The following is a 15,587-nucleotide window of genomic DNA, read 5'->3' as shown; positions in this document are numbered from 1 at the left end:
ATTGCTCCCCTTGTTCCTTTTAGCTTGTTTCTCAAGAACTTTGGAAAAGTAAGCAACAAATGCACCTAACGGATAGTCCCACGAGTTTAACATTTTAACTGTTTTCAACTCGTCGTTATCAATGCGTGGTCCTTGTTTGTAAGCCCCTTCTTGGAGAAAACTAACCCACTTGGAGTCGTGTTATACGTATTTGTATAGATTCATTATTGCTTCATAAGCAAAGCTTTTTATGACATGTAGTTGGAAAAGCTACTACTTTTATTACCTACGACTCCCAACATTCCTATATAGCGAGTTTTTCTTGTACCGCACAAAAATCAACATTTTACATCAATATTGTGTGCTTGCCCCAAAGCACACAATATCTTATTACGTGGATCGGGTTATGTTATTTTAACTCATGCACTATAAGCTTGTCATGCTAACTCAATATGGTTGCAACCTAGAGAGAGAGAGGGAAGGGCGGGTGAGCATGGCCATGGGAGGCCACCAATACCGGTGGAACGGGTAAAAGGATGGTTTGGGTTTGGAGCCGCTGCCGTTATGCGGTTTTTTTTTTTTTTTTTTTTTTTTTTTTAATTTTTAATTTTGTTTCCAATAGTTGATTTATCTAATTTCATGTGTTTCCTTGTAAAATCTGGTTTGTCATTGTAAATATCTCGCTGACCATTCTTTGGCAGTTATTACGTATATATAGAAAAACTCTTTTAATGTTATCGTTGAAATGAGAATCTAACCGCGTAACTTTCACCTACACTCGTATGGAATATTACTGTTGAAAAGATAAGCCCTCGCTTTTTTAAAATTCAAATGGCATGTACTCATTGACCGCCAATTCCATAGTATTTCGAATTTTAAAGTATTTATAGTAAATATTTTGTACATGTATTTCCAAACGTATTTACACTTTTCTTTAAAAGCATGAAGAAAGGGGGAAGAACATTGCAACAAACTCATTTTTGCGTCTAACAAAAGAAAAAGGAAGTTGCCAAATAATACTACTCTCTCTGATTCAGTTTGGGAACCAAACCCTATCCGCATATGTCACATTGCTATCTTGCCTTCCAAACATCAAAAGTGGCGGCCGGAAACGCACATGATAATTGACACAACGTTCCCCAAAATATTTATAAATCCAAAATACCTACACGCACTCCGCTGCCCTTAATTTTCAGTTTTTCCCTCCACTCTCTTTTCCCTCTCTTGCTTTCTTCCGTTTCAGAGTTCCGTTCGAATCTCTGAAAATCCCATAGTACCCAAAAAGCGGGAGAGAAAAAGAAAGGTACCCATCTCTTTCTCTTCAACTTTTGCTTCGGTTTTACCTACTTTTCCAGTTTTAGGGTAACGTTTTGTGCTTGATAATCTGGCTTTAATTTGAAATTTTTGAAGCCACTGAACCCCATTTCGTTTTCTTTGACTGATTATCTGTTCTGGGTTGTTTTTTTGTTTTGCTTGGAGGGTTCAGATTCATTTGGGTTTATATTTGATTTCTAGTTGATTAATTTTATATTTGTTGCAGATTATATTTACTGTGGAAGTTTGAATCTTTGTGGGTTTTTATTGGTAGTTCTTTGGTACCTTGACATTTATCCAATAAATAAGTTCATGACATTGGTTATTTGACAGTTTTATGTTTAGTTTTGGAGAATGGGGTTGGTTCAATGAGATTGTTGGATCCATCGGCTATAGCCAAAATTACAGATATGATTTTTTTTTTTTGTCGAAATATATATGAGTGTGCATTGGAGATGAGAAAAGAGAGAATGAATGACATGGTCTGCAGTGGAATCAATCCCGTGGCCGGGGACTGCAGGGCTGTAAACTTTTGGATCTAGTATGATAATTGGATAATTGAGCAGCCCAGTGAGGTTCTCTCTTTGGTTTTTATGAGAGACAGTACATCTGTTGTGAGTGTGCCGTATTGACCGGTTTCAATTTTTGATGACCCTTCTAGATGGAGATTGGACTAGAGTGTTGTAGGGTGAAAAGTTATCCGAAAATAATGGAAGGGAAATTTTCCGTATGGTGATTCTTTAATTGTATGATAATGTTTTCAATGTTTTAGATTATAAGAAGCAGAAAAGTCACTGCTTCACTTTATCATTTGCATTTCTTGACAGTACCTTTTACCAAATGGAACTGTGAAATTTCCTCGTTGTTTTGGTCTGAGTGAAATGTCCTCTAAACCCTCTGATTGCTAGAAAGGGGGGAAAGGGAGGGGGGAAAGTGAAGAAACTTGATTGGTAATGCTTATTAAGGGGCAACATAACATATGGGGAATCTATATATATGGGAAAAAATTGGTTAAAAGTTAAAAATGAAGTGAGTTGCATGATAATAGTTAAGAAGGTTTTAATTGTGTGCTTTAGTTTTGTTTGCGTTACAAATTTTCTCCTCCCGTGAAGAGGAAGAGAAGTTCTATTGCATCATTGTTATTTTCTAAATTCCGAGTCTCTTTCGCAGTTTTTAGGTCAATAATTATCATCTGCATTTATTAACTTAATTTTTTTTTCTGTTGTCAAGAATTATGTTGGGTAAAGGATGTTGTTTCTGATATTATAGGAGTTTTATCTCTCATATCCTGAAACATTCATTTTGAAAATTCTTGATGGTTATCATTTAATATCTTGGAACTTTATACGTATGTCATAAGTAGGTTGCTTATCTTTTCATTTTAGTGTTTATGAGTGTCATTTACATAACCGCAGGCTGCAATTGTAGGTTTTGTTGCAATGGATGCCACAACTCTGAATTCAGAACGCCGTCCATTTTCAATTAAACTATGGCCTCCTAGCCAAAATACAAGGAAAGTGCTTGTGGAGCGGATGATAAACAATCTTAGTTCTAAATCCCTTTTCACTGAGAAGTATGGCTGTCTGAGTAAGGAAGAGGCTGAGGAAAATGCAAAACGAATTGAGGATGTCGCTTTTGCTACTGCAGATCAAAACTATGAAAATGAACCTGATGGGGATGGAAGTTCTGCAGTGCAGCTTTATGCCCGGGAATGCAGTAAGCTCCTGCTTGAAGTTCTCAAAAAAGGACCTAGAAGCAAGGAGGACGGAAAAGTGACATCTGGTACCACACCCACTGAGACCTTGTTTGATATATCGAAGGCCCAACGGGCTTTTATAGAGGCTGAGGAAGCTGAGGAGCTTTTGAAGTCACTGAAGGAGCCAGGGAACACTTACACCAAAATATGCTTCAGCAATAGAAGCTTTGGTCTCGAAGCAGCCCGTGTTGCTGAGCCCATATTGGTTTCTCTTAAGAACCAGTTGAAAGAAGTTGACCTTTCAGATTTTATAGCAGGAAGACCGGAGGCAGAAGCTCTTGAAGTCATGAATATATTTGCCGCTGCCTTAGAAGGTAGTGTTTTGAAGTATTTGAATCTCTCCAACAATGCCTTGGGTGAGAAAGGTGTTCGGGCTTTTGGGGCACTCCTGAAATCACAAAGTGACTTGGAGGAACTCTATTTGATGAATGATGGCATTTCAGAAGAAGCTGCTCGAGCAGTTTGTGAGCTGATTCCTTCCACAGAGAAGCTTAGAGTCCTCCATTTTCATAATAATATGACAGGAGATGAGGGGGCAATTGCTATTGCTGAGGTTGTCAAGAGTTCTCCCCTATTGAACAATTTCCGTTGCTCCTCCACGAGGGTTGGCTCTGAGGGAGGAGTTGCCTTATCTGAAGCACTTGGGACTTGTACCCATTTGGAAAAGCTGGACTTGCGGGACAACATGTTTGGTGTAGAAGGTGGAGTCGCATTGAGTAAAGCTCTTTCCAAGCATGACAATTTGACAGAGATTTACCTTAGTTACTTGAACCTAGAAGATGAGGGTGCAGTTGCAATTGCCAATGTTCTCAAGGAATCAGCTCCTGCACTTGAAGTCCTTGACATTGCCGGAAACGACATAACAGCTAAAGCTGCTCCTGCTATAGCAGCTTGTATAGCAGCCAAACCACATCTGGCCAAGCTGAATTTAGGTGAGAACAGCCTTAAGGATGAAGGCACTATTCAGATCAGCAAGGTGTTGGAGGGCCATGCGGAGTTGCACGAAGTTGATTTCAACACCAACCAAATCAGAAGAGCAGGCGCTCGTGCTTTGGTGCAGGCTGTGGTCCAGAAGCCCGGTTTTAAGTTGCTCAACATCAATGCAAATTTCATTTCTGATGAGGGCATTGACGAGCTGAAGGATGCATTCAAGAAAACTCCCGACATGCTTGGATCTTTGGACGAGAATGACCCTGAAGGAGAAGATGACGATGATGAAGATGAAGATGACGACAAAGAATCTGGAGAGGGCGAAGGTAATGAAGATGAATTGGAATCAAAACTGAAAAACCTTGAAGTTGGCCAAGAGGAATAGAGGTCCTCTCGTATGTCTAGGTGTTTTTCTCTTTCCTGATTAGGTTCCGCAGGGTTAATACCCTCTTTAACATCAATTACTGATGAGGGTATTTGCAGCTTTTAGGAAGACTATTGAATCTTATTATGCATCAGTTGGCACCAGCTGTTTCTTAGAGCTGTGTGATGACGGGTGTTCGTAGAATTGGGTTTAAATTGCTTCTTTTATCGTTGTGTAGTCAGTTAATCATTGTTAGTTCCTGTTTTTTGTGATAGATGTGGCTCTAGTTGATTTCTGATGTTGCTATGTATGAGGGTTATTCTGGATATTATTTTATGCGACGCAGCAAAGCATTGCTGCTGGTGTTAGAACAGAATATATCATTCCAATTTTATCGGATGTCTCCCTAGAGGGACGTTAGAACGAAATATGTGATATTACTACTGTTAAATGACGTGATTTGATGATTCTGATTTGGCTTTGTTCCATGAGTGAAAAGGCTTTGTTCGCTCGTTTAGGACTACTTCTATAGGAAGCACTTTTTATCGTAAGTATTTTGCTCAAAGTGCTTTTATTACAAACACGTTGAAATTTTTATGGAAGTACTTGTAAAAATACTTGAACTTGGTTCTTGAAGAAGCGTTTGATTTTCAAAGAAGGTTTCTATGACCTATAAAAAATGTTACTTTTTGTACCATCATTTCTACCAGAGAGATGGTACAAATACGTGGTAAGTGTACAGTACTCATGGCCTATAAGCATTTTTAGCTTCATCAGCCAAAAGCCATCATAAGCGTTTTCTTTTCTTAAAAACCGCTTTCAAAAGCAATCACGTAAACTTTACGAGCAAGAAGTCTCTGCTTGTAAAATAACTTCTCTGAAACTGATGCAATCTCTAATTAATTGTAAACCAAAAGATTATCAATTTATACATTTTCCTACCATAATTCTTCTTTGATACATTATCCTACTGAGCCTGACAAAGAGATCGGAATGTGCTATCGATAATTCCGAGCTCATAAAGTTCACGCTGCTGCTCTACGTGCTGGACTTCTTACAAGAACCAGAATGTATGGCGGTTAAGTCAGTGTCACCCATGACCAGATCAGTCTACAAAGTCGTGAAGCATTTGCGTAAACCGAGCAGCTGCAAGCTGGTCAATGCTCAAGACCATGTACAAGACAGCAACTACAATCATGCTCAGGTAACTAGCTGAGCCAATTCGATTAAGCCCATCCATTTCCTCTGACATTGGCATTTTGCCCTCTGCCATCAGAGGATGAACTTGGGTTAACATAGCTTGATCTCTTCTTCCGATGTATCTTGAACGTCAAGATGGGCCCATTCAAACCACTTCCTCCAGCTGCGTGACTTTCGTGTTTCTCTATTTTAGGCCCTTCAGACTTGTGTCTCTTCGAGGCTGGGGTCAACGCGTAGGTATCTTCACTATCTCCCTCTCTCACCAATGGAACATTTGGAATCAATTTTGTAACTTTTTCCTCTGTTCCTGCATTACCACTGACTAATACAACGCCATCTGATTGAGCGTGATTTCTCTTTTTTACTCTGCCTGAAAGATTCGATATGTCTGCTCCATTTTCCACAGCTTTCATCCACTGTAAATCACTAAGGCCATCAGAATAAGACTGTACCGCCTTTCTCCTGCGCTTTCCTGTGATACTGCCACTGTCAAAGCCTTTCGTAGCAATTTGCTTATCAGGTGTTGAATATGCCCACTCAGGAACCTCATGGTCTTCCATAAGGCGAGATCTGTAGTTCTCTTTTCGCCTTCTATCCTCGTCCATTTTCTCAAACAGCCAGAACTCCTCTTCTGATCTGGCAGCAAGGCGGTTGATTTCTCGCTCACTTGGCACATCTGCCCCAAGCGATCTTGTACCCTTGCGCATGATTTCTTCCAACATCTCTCTTCTGTCCTGAGCTGCAAACACAAGGTATATCTTTCGTCAGAATACAGCCATAGTGGAGCAGAAAATAAAGAAAATTAGTTTATCTTAACCGTGCAAGGTGCAAGACATCCCTTCCATTCAATCTCTGATGCAGATGTGTTGCATTACCGTGAGTGAAAAAAGAAACACAGTTTTGACCTTGTAGTTTATGCGGGGTTCAACAGCAAGCTCAAGATCGATAATAGTTGCAACTCAGTGCAGTGGTTCTGACTTTGGAACGACATGCATGTGTATTATGAAACTACATTTGTACGAACGTGATGCATGTGTAGAAAGCGTGTGCAGGCAACGTAATGAAGCAGTCAATAAAACCTAGTTCTTTCTTGCTAGAAGTAATGACATCATAGCAGAAAAAATTGCATGAAATTGAAGTACAACCAACCTGTGGAAGTTGTATTAAACAGTCCAGCCTGGATGACCTTGGCATCTATGCCCATCTTCTGTTTAGCACGCTCTAAAATTACTTCTTCAATCGATCCAACACTAACCAACACAAATACCCTAACTTCTTTCTTTTGACCTATACGATGAGCCCTATCCTCTGCCTGTTGGTCCATCTGGGGATTCCAATCACTGTCGAAAATTATTACCGTATCTGCTGTTTGTAAGTTCAAACCAAGGCCTCCAGCACGAGTGCTCAAGAGAAACATGAAATAAGGAGAGTCTGGAGCGTTGAATTTCTTAAGCAGAGTCCCTCTTTCCTCAGTTTTTGTTGAACCATCCAGTCGAAGATACTTAAAGTCGTGAAGTTGCATATAAATTTCAAGAATGTCCATGAGACGAGTCATTTGTGAGAAAAGCAGGATTCTGTGCCCCGCTTTGTAGAGTTTTGGGAGTAGACGATCAAGTAGTTCAAACTTTCCCGATGCCCTGATGATCTCCTCCTTGCGCCACATGTTATAATCTCCCACAAAAAGGTATGGGTGGTTACAACACTTCCTGAGTTGCATTGTCAGGTTCTGCAAGCTCTTTGATTTTCCAGAACCTAAAAACAAGTTCTCATCAGTAAATTATGACAGAATAAATAATCAGTGCAATTTTAGACTGCTTTTCAAGGACGTTAACTATCACAATGTTTCAACCTAGATTCAGGTAAGAAGAATGGTGAAACGCATTAACATTAATGTAGAGGATTTCCAACAAAGCTACAAACCATTATCGAGCCCAACTCTGCCCACATCTGTAACTTGCTGATAGTATACTTTCTGCCATGCTGACATGTCACATTTCAGTATGACTTGAGATTTTCCAGGAAGGAACTTCTCCACCTCATCTTTTTTCCTCCTTAGTATGAAGGGCCGTATAACCTACAACATAAAGAAATGCTTCAATTTTTTTTAGAAAAAAAAAAAAGTCCACAAAACCAAAATAAACAGAAACTGGGAGCAAAGACCCACATGATGTAGACGGCGAATGATCAATAGCTGTTCTTCATCGGTAAGAGAAATACTGCCCCGATCCGCAAAAGGTGCATTAAACCAGTCCTCAAAATTCTGAACTGAATTAAAAATGTGTGGGAGAAGGAAATTAAGCAGGGACCACAACTCCTGCAAGCTATTCTGTATTGGGGTACCAGTCAACAGAAGTCTACGTCGCATATCGTAACTGTGTACAAGTAAAAAATTCAATTACAGAACCCGTCATATTATAAAAAATAAAAAGTAGGAAAAAAAGAAACCAGCAGACAGTAACCAAAATACCTGTCAAGAACTCAAAGGATAATAGATTATTAAATTTATGGAACACAAGTCATTTATGTATTTGCTAATGGAGGCAATAACTTGCATTTAATCTTCATAAAAACTCAAACACTATTGAACCTATAGGACCGAGACTTAGTTCAAACTTGCATCAAATCAGTATACCAAGACTTAGTTCAAACTTCAAATATAGGACCGAGACTTTCTTTTACCTGAACAGAGAAAGCCCTTTGCAAAGTAAACAGTATCAGTTCACATTTCATGAGTGTAGGGAGCCTACGAAGTGGGGACAAAAAACTACGCCACACCCTCAGAGAAAAATCACATTGGTAGTATTAGATTTGTTCGTTAAATCATATGATGACACAACAGAGAGCAACCACCAATTTAGATAAGTTTAGGAATGCTCTGGCTGCCGTCAGATACATTTTAGATTTTTACATGATCTGCACGAAAACTTTGTTTCTTTCTTTGTTTCTTTGGAAGTACATTCATGATCTCAGTCCAATTTTACAACCAACCTTTAAACTTAACCACAAATGTATTGTTACAAAGCAGCATTCCCACAAAGTTTAAGAAGATTTTTTTTAGGTATGGGCAAAAGTACGAGCTCTCGGAAAACACCCAAGTTAAAAATATTCGGAAAGAAGAAAAAACGGGACAAAGTTTTTCTTTTCATCTTTAAAGTTTGTTCACCCAAAGGTAGGATAAACAGCTTTTTTGAATCATCAGATTAGGATATAAATAGCTAAACAGCAGCTTTCTGCCCATCCAAAAACAGAAAATAAATAAATCCTTTTTTTTTAAGAGTAAATTGTAGCAATGGTCCCTCAACTTTAATCAAATTGGAGCAATGGTCCCTCAACTAAAAATCCATTATAATTGGTCCCTCAACTTATCAAAATGTGCAGCTATAGTCATTTTCATCAATTTCGTCAAAATTTTGTCAAAATAAGTTATGTTGGAATGACCATTTATATAATAAGGGTCCCTCAACTCATCAAAGTGTGTAATTATGGTCATTTTTGTCAACTACATCAAAATTTTTGTCAAAACAAGTTAGGTTGGAAGGACCATTGCAACAATTGGGTTAAAGTTAAGGGACCATTTCTCCGGTTGAATTAAAGTTGAGGGACCAATGGTAATGGATTTTTAGTTGAGGGACCATTGCTCCAATTGAGTTAAAGTTAAGGGACCATAGCTACAATTTACTCTTTTTTTAAAACGAAAAATTTTTTATTGCCATAAATTATTAAACTACTCAAGGAGTGGACAAGATGACCACCATTTTGAAAGCAAAAGCATAAAATGAAGCATCGAAGCAAGTGTTCTCACACTTAGAGGGGCAATAACAAGGTTAATATATAAGCCCTACTGAATTGGTAAAAAACAAAAAATTGAAAGAAGAAACATAGACTTATATAAAGCATCAAAAGAAAATAGGCCTCTATTGGCATGTAGCACGTACCCTGCAAGTGTTTGTGCAAGAGCACACTCATGATTCTTCAATCTATGCCCTTCATCAACGATCAGGTAGTACCAGTTGATTTTTTTCAAAAATTGTTTATCCCTCATAATAAGGTCATAATGTGTGATCAACACATTAAATTTTCCTTCCCCTGATAATTCTTCTTTCATTGCCTTCCTTTCGTCTTGACGTCCGTCATAAAGAACGGCAGCAATACTGGTCAAGAAGAAAATACATAAATGATCCATTATAATTCTTCTTTCATGTTATCATGAATGTAGGTAGGTATATATCATATCTTTGTATATATACACAGAGACAGAGAGAGAGAGAGAAAGAGACAGAGACAGAGACAGAGACAGAGACAGAGACAGAGACAGAGAGATCACTGTTTAAAGACCCTGTAAACATACCTAGGAGCCCATGCTGCAAATTCATTAACCCAATTTGGTAGTACGGCCTTCGGTGCCACTATCAAGTGGGGTCCAGTAACACCCTTGTTTTCAATGAGATATGCAATCAATGATATAGTTTGTATGGTTTTACCCAAACCCATCTCGTCAGCCAAAATACCATTTAAATTGTTATTGAACAAGGAAACCATCCATTGTAGGCCCTCAACCTGGTAAGGCCTTAATTCTCCACCTTGAAGCATGGAGGGTTGCTCAGTCACCTGTTGAATTTAATTATTAGTAAATCCTCTACTCCAAAGCACTCAGCAATTCGAACATTGTCACAAATAGAACTTTTAAAAAGCTTTCAATTAGATCACACGGAAAATGAGCCAAATGGACCACCCCTTATACTAGTTAATTCATAAGCATAACCCACCCACATACAATATAATAGCCAAGAAACTAACAATGAAAGCATGGTCGAAGGCCAAGGAAATTCCCAAAGAAGGGTCAATTCAATATCCTTAAGACAAAGAAAGCATATGCCTGTCATACAGATTAAGTAACTCAAGCCATGTTGCTCATTTGATTAACATGAGCTTTCATAAATCCATAAAGTTCACAAAAGGAACTTCCACATGAGTGATTTGTGTCTTAATTTTATGCTAAGACCTAGGAAGCCCAAATTAAAGCTGTCAAGGGTCCAATACCAATACCATTCAAGAAAGTAGTTAAAACAAATAAATTATACAGGTCAAATTGTACAACAGTGGAATATAAACAATGGAGTGAAAAAGAAAAAAGAAAACTATAATGGCAAAGAATAACACTTTATCTTTTACCTGTTCCTGAATAGAATGGATGGCTGAGTTATATTGCCGCTGACCTTTAAGCAAGTCACTACTGTCATCATTACAATCAGAATCAATGAGCTCCACATCTTCTTCCAACTCAGTCAAATCACCTTCAGAGTCTTTCATTTCTTCAGTACCCTCTAAATGTTTAGAATCTTTCTGCCGTTGAACAGCAGCTCCCAAATTAACGAGGAGTTTATTTGTTTCTTCAAGAAGCATTGTCAGCCTTTCATTCTTGCTCTCCTTAACCATTCTCATGTATGCTTCCTGATCATCAGCCTTTAAGGCTTGGAACCTCAATTTCTCAGCCCGTGTGGCCCGTTGTCTTTGCTTTCCATGCCAACTCTGTCAAAATAAGATAATGATAAAAGGACTCTTTCACCATGAATATGTAGTAAGAATAGCAATCACCTTATTCCATTCCAACATATTTTGTATTAGTTCAGGCCCTTAATATAACAAGTCCTGTCTTCAGGATGTAAAGAAGATTTAAAAGACTGCTGTTTTGATGAAGTTGGGCTCACATGTGATCCCTTTGCTTACGAGATCCCCATTTAAAGCATCTCTGATACAGATGTATACATATAATATGGGTGTGTGGGTGTGTATATGTGTGGGTGTGTGTGTGTGTGTGTGTGAGTGAGTGTGTACAGTCATCACCTACTCCTTGGGGAGCATGAAAATTTATGCTTGCGAGCTATTGGATCAAAATCCAACAGCTAACATACATTCAAAAAATAAAGTACTTTATCCGGATTCAATTATCAGTTGCCAGATTTCAATCTAATGGTGAGCATGGATATTGTGCCTCATCACTGAGTAGGAGATCAAGATTGTGTGAAAGATAAGGACTGTTCCTAGGTCTCTTCCAAAACTGAGTATGACAATCCTTGATGAGTTTATCCCAATACATTTAAACCAAGACGCTACAGGTGAAGAGAAAACAGTAATAATTATGAAAAGACAAAAAAGCATACCAGGACATGATCATTCCTCTGTTTCCGACGTTTCATAGAAGCCTGAATTTGCAATTGGTATTCACGAACAGCATTAAGTATTTCTGTAAAGAATTTTCTTTTCCTAGTCTCGATATTGTTCTTCTCCTCCTCTTCTAACCTTGAGAGGCGCTGCATCAAAGGTATGTTACTGTATCAGCAGCTTTCAGGATGCACTGATGCACTTAACATACATATAAAAAATTATGAAATGCCCCGGATATTTTATAGCCTTCATGTCAACAAAATTAAACCTCACGTTTACTCGTTATTAACACCAAAAGAAGGTAGCCTGAAAAAAAACAAGGACAGCAATTTTGGCACTTCTCTTATCGCCATATGCACGCCAAACTGAATACTTTACAATTTCTTCTGCATTCACAGGCGGAGTGCCTAAGACTAAAAGAGGAGTGTTAAAATTACTAGCCAAATACAATCAATCAAAGACTGCCACCCCATTCTGTCAATTCTATGTTACTCTAAATACCCAGATTTCATTATCCCCATCTAAGTGTGACCATTTCAAATAAGTAAAGCATGTATTAGGATAGAACCTCAGCATCTCGTTTCTTCCTGAACTGATCATCAGCCTCCATGGCAAAAGCATCTCCAACACCATAGAGTGGACGACGCAATCGCATCATGCCCCAGTCAAACAATGTTTTGTCAGGATGCTCACAATGCATACGGAGTGAGTATTCTGAACTCACTTCAGAGCGAACCTTCTTTTGCAATTCTGCAAGCTGCTAGAATAGAAGTCCTTGCCAACAAGGACATATGCATGTCATCCATCGGTACCAGAAAATATAAAACATAACATTCTGAATAACAATCACAATAATGACTTTTTCCGTTGTATATTTTAGGAAAATGGAGAATGCTAAAAGGTACATAAAAGTTTTTGACTCACAGGCAAAAACGAAAAGTGTCTTTCTGAAATGGAAATTTCAAAATAATTTCAGCACATCAAGTTTACCTTTAGCCCATAGAGTTCGAGCAAGCACTTTGTCTGCAGGTCCTCTCCTCTACTTGAAGGTAATTCTGATTCAAAATCAGTAGTAAATAAGGCTAGACAATAACTGCACATAAAAACACTAACGAGACTCCAAAAGCAATTTAGAACGCTACTCATAGGGTTGAAGTAATAATTTCTGGCTGATCATTGAATTAAGTACATTACTGGTTAAAACACGGCCCAAAAGTGCAAAAACGATGTGGTCTTCGAATTAAGTGCAATGCAGGTTCAGATATGAACATATGACCACTAGGGTTCTTTTGCAGGAAAAAATTGCAGACCCAAGACCTAGTCTAACCTGACCTTGCCCCTCTTCAGCAAAGGAGGTGAGGTCCAGAGGTCACATTATAATCAAATCAGTAACTTTCACATCTACTTTAAAATGTGGGTGAGAGGACAGAAGCCAACCAGATCAATCATAAAAAATATTTAGCTTTTCCTTCTTCTTTTGTTCTTTCTTTCCTTCACATTGTTTGAATGCGCAGAAATTTCTACATACAACAACTAGGAGCCTATTGATAAAACATTATATCGCCACTCTACCAAACATACAAAAGTGCTATTAGATGCTGAATAAATATCATTCATAAAGTTTAGCAGGAATGGCAAATGAGCAACGGAATGTGAAACACCAGTGATTAGTTCTCATGAAATTGTAAAAGCTAGTCACCTTCAAGTTCGGTTAACCGATGCTGAATGTAGCTTTCATAACGTTTTCGTTTCGATTCTATTAATGAAGCACCCGAGGTGAAATTTTGACGTTGTTCCAACAGTGCATCTCCAAGGTCTGCTAACAAGTCCTCTTCTGAAGCAGAACTATGAGGGCCATCCTGCAAGCATTACATATCTCAAAGTTACTAAATTTCGAATCAACGAAGCAAAAAGATAAACAAAAACAAGCTGCCAAAAAAAAAAAAAACCCCTTCCTATTCCAGTGAACAATTTAAATTGACTTCAACACATAAAGGTCGAAACTTTGTCCTCCAAAATCTCATATTTCACAACCTTCAACCAAACCCTGAAATCGAAACGAACCCAAACCGCTAATTCACACAAAAAACCAACCCAAGACGCCAAATTGGCAAGAACCCAAGAACCAAAACCCAAAACTTGGAAAAGCCAAAAGGGAGTGGGAAGAAACCGTACCAAACCCTCGTCACCGTCGAGAAGGGCATCCGGGGCGCATTCATAGATGGAAGAAACGACGTCGAATAGGTCGGGAGGGAGGGGGAGGTTGCGGGAGAGGAGGTTGAGGGCGCAGATCAGGGACTTGGTCTTGTGGACGTGGTCGAGGCTGGCGCTGCTGCTGTCCAGCTCGGCCATGGGGGACCTTGGCGGGAGAGAAAGAACGCACGGACCCCCCCTCCCAAATACGATCTGATTTCAAACGGTCGTTTTTTGAAATGAATTATTTTTGGGGACGAATTTTTATCTGTGAGATGTTGCCTTACAAATATCACACGCTCTCTCACTCTCTCTTCCCCCCTCTCTCTCTCTCTCTCTGTTTATCAGATTACTTTGGTTGTTGTCTTCGTTTCGGCGTTCGGGTGGGTTTTGTCGCTCCCTTTTTTCTCCTTTGGGTTTTATTGGAAAAATCACGACCGAATTATTGTACTTATGGTCTTGCCAAACACGGTTCTATTTTTTGTTGTTTGACGGAAATACCCCTGGGCGGATGAGAAATAGGGACAATTATACCTAGGGTTGAAATTTTTATCAAATTACCGTACCAACCATCCTACCAACCATACCATACCAAATTATTACCAAAAATTTGTTCCAATTTGTAATGGTACGGTACTTGTACCATACTGTTTTGGTACGGTACTGGTATCCAAAACCAGTACCGGTGGTATACCGTACCTACCGATATTATTAATATTATATTATGTATTTATTCATATAATTATTTGAGGGTAAAATTAATAATAATTATTGTAGAAGTGTAAAAAATGTAAAAAAAAAAAATATACAATCACTCATAGTGACAAGGTTTACAACTTTCATGAAAAGATCAACTTCAAAATCCAACACTATAATCCATAAACCTTAAATTTATATTTAACCGTCGATTGTCATTTACGCTTTATTTTTCTTACTGAATTTCATTTTTAAAATTTTGTTTTTTGAAAACATGATCATCTGGCGGATGTAAGAAGATGAACGGTTCAGATCTTTGATATCACGTTTCGATATTTACAGTTAACTGAAATATGAGTTAATGTCATATAATTTGTAGAAGCTTTATAAACATCAAGCAATATTTTCACTAACCATAAAACTCTGAACATAATATCAACAATCCAAACCGTTCATCTTCCTACATCCTCTAATAAATCATGTTTTCAAAAAACAAAATCCAAAAAAAACAAAAAACAAAATTTGATGAGAAAAATGAAGCGTAATTGTAAATAACAATCAACTGTTAAATTTTAATCTATGATTTATATGATTATAACGACAAATTTCAAAGTTAAGCTCTTTATGAAAGTTGTAAAGTTTGTTATTACGAGCGTTTATATATTTTTTCTATATTTTTTACACTTCTACATTAATTAAAAAATATTAGATTTTGGGCAAACTAAGTGGTGTAAAATAAAATAGCAATTACCATTGGCATACCATACCAACCAAACTATTTGATATACCGATATTCGGTATACAGAAAATTTGGTACGGTAATGGTAATAAATTTTGCCGTACCAAATATTTGGTATGATAATTGGTACAGATGGTTTTGGTTACCACCAAAACCATCCCTATGTTATACCGGCTGTGCCCTTTTCTACTCTTTTTTTATTTTTTTTTATTAGAGGAGAAATTACAGAGTCCATGTTTGAGGTCTTATTT

The 15,587-nt window shown here is 38.1% G+C and overlaps 1 protein-coding gene and 1 pseudogene across 5 annotated transcripts; one reads left to right on the top strand and one right to left on the bottom strand.

Annotated features, from left to right (window-relative positions):
• Nucleotides 1-941: 941 nt before the first annotated feature.
• Nucleotides 942-4,771, top strand: LOC137731548 (RAN GTPase-activating protein 2 pseudogene; annotated as a pseudogene). 3 transcript variants are annotated; one of them, XR_015957752.1, is made up of 2 exons: nt 942-1,282; nt 2,722-4,771. The product of XR_015957752.1 is annotated as an RAN GTPase-activating protein 2 pseudogene, transcript variant X1 (transcript). The 3 variants fall into 3 exon arrangements; XR_015957753.1 differs by having other exon boundaries at nt 945-1,282; nt 2,709-4,771; XR_015957754.1 differs by having other exon boundaries at nt 1,223-1,341.
• A 445-nt stretch (nt 4,772-5,216) lies between these two features.
• On the bottom strand, nt 5,217-14,325 carry LOC137731537 (putative ATP-dependent DNA helicase CHR12). Of its 2 annotated transcripts, none has more exons than XM_068470661.2 (12): nt 13,884-14,325; nt 13,408-13,567; nt 12,699-12,763; nt 12,277-12,465; nt 11,705-11,854; nt 10,716-11,072; nt 9,892-10,151; nt 9,479-9,694; nt 7,708-7,915; nt 7,464-7,617; nt 6,693-7,295; nt 5,217-6,282 (listed from the first exon to the last, which is right to left on the bottom strand). In XM_068470661.2, exons 1-12 carry the CDS (start codon nt 14,058-14,060, stop codon nt 5,570-5,572), a joined length of 3,252 nt encoding a protein of 1,083 aa, XP_068326762.2. In that variant the 5' UTR covers nt 14,061-14,325; the 3' UTR covers nt 5,217-5,569. The 2 variants fall into 2 exon arrangements, with proteins under 2 accessions (XP_068326762.2, XP_088543668.1); XM_088687542.1 differs by having other exon boundaries at nt 12,277-12,468; nt 13,884-14,210.
• Between the last annotated feature and the right edge of the window lie 1,262 nt (nt 14,326-15,587).

The sequence above is a fragment of the Pyrus communis genome, chromosome 16 (genome assembly GCF_041283825.1).
Source record: "Pyrus communis isolate YQ-2024b chromosome 16, ASM4128382v1, whole genome shotgun sequence".
Lineage (NCBI taxonomy): Eukaryota > Viridiplantae > Streptophyta > Magnoliopsida > Rosales > Rosaceae > Pyrus > Pyrus communis.
This window is presented reverse-complemented; position numbering and strand designations above follow the sequence as displayed.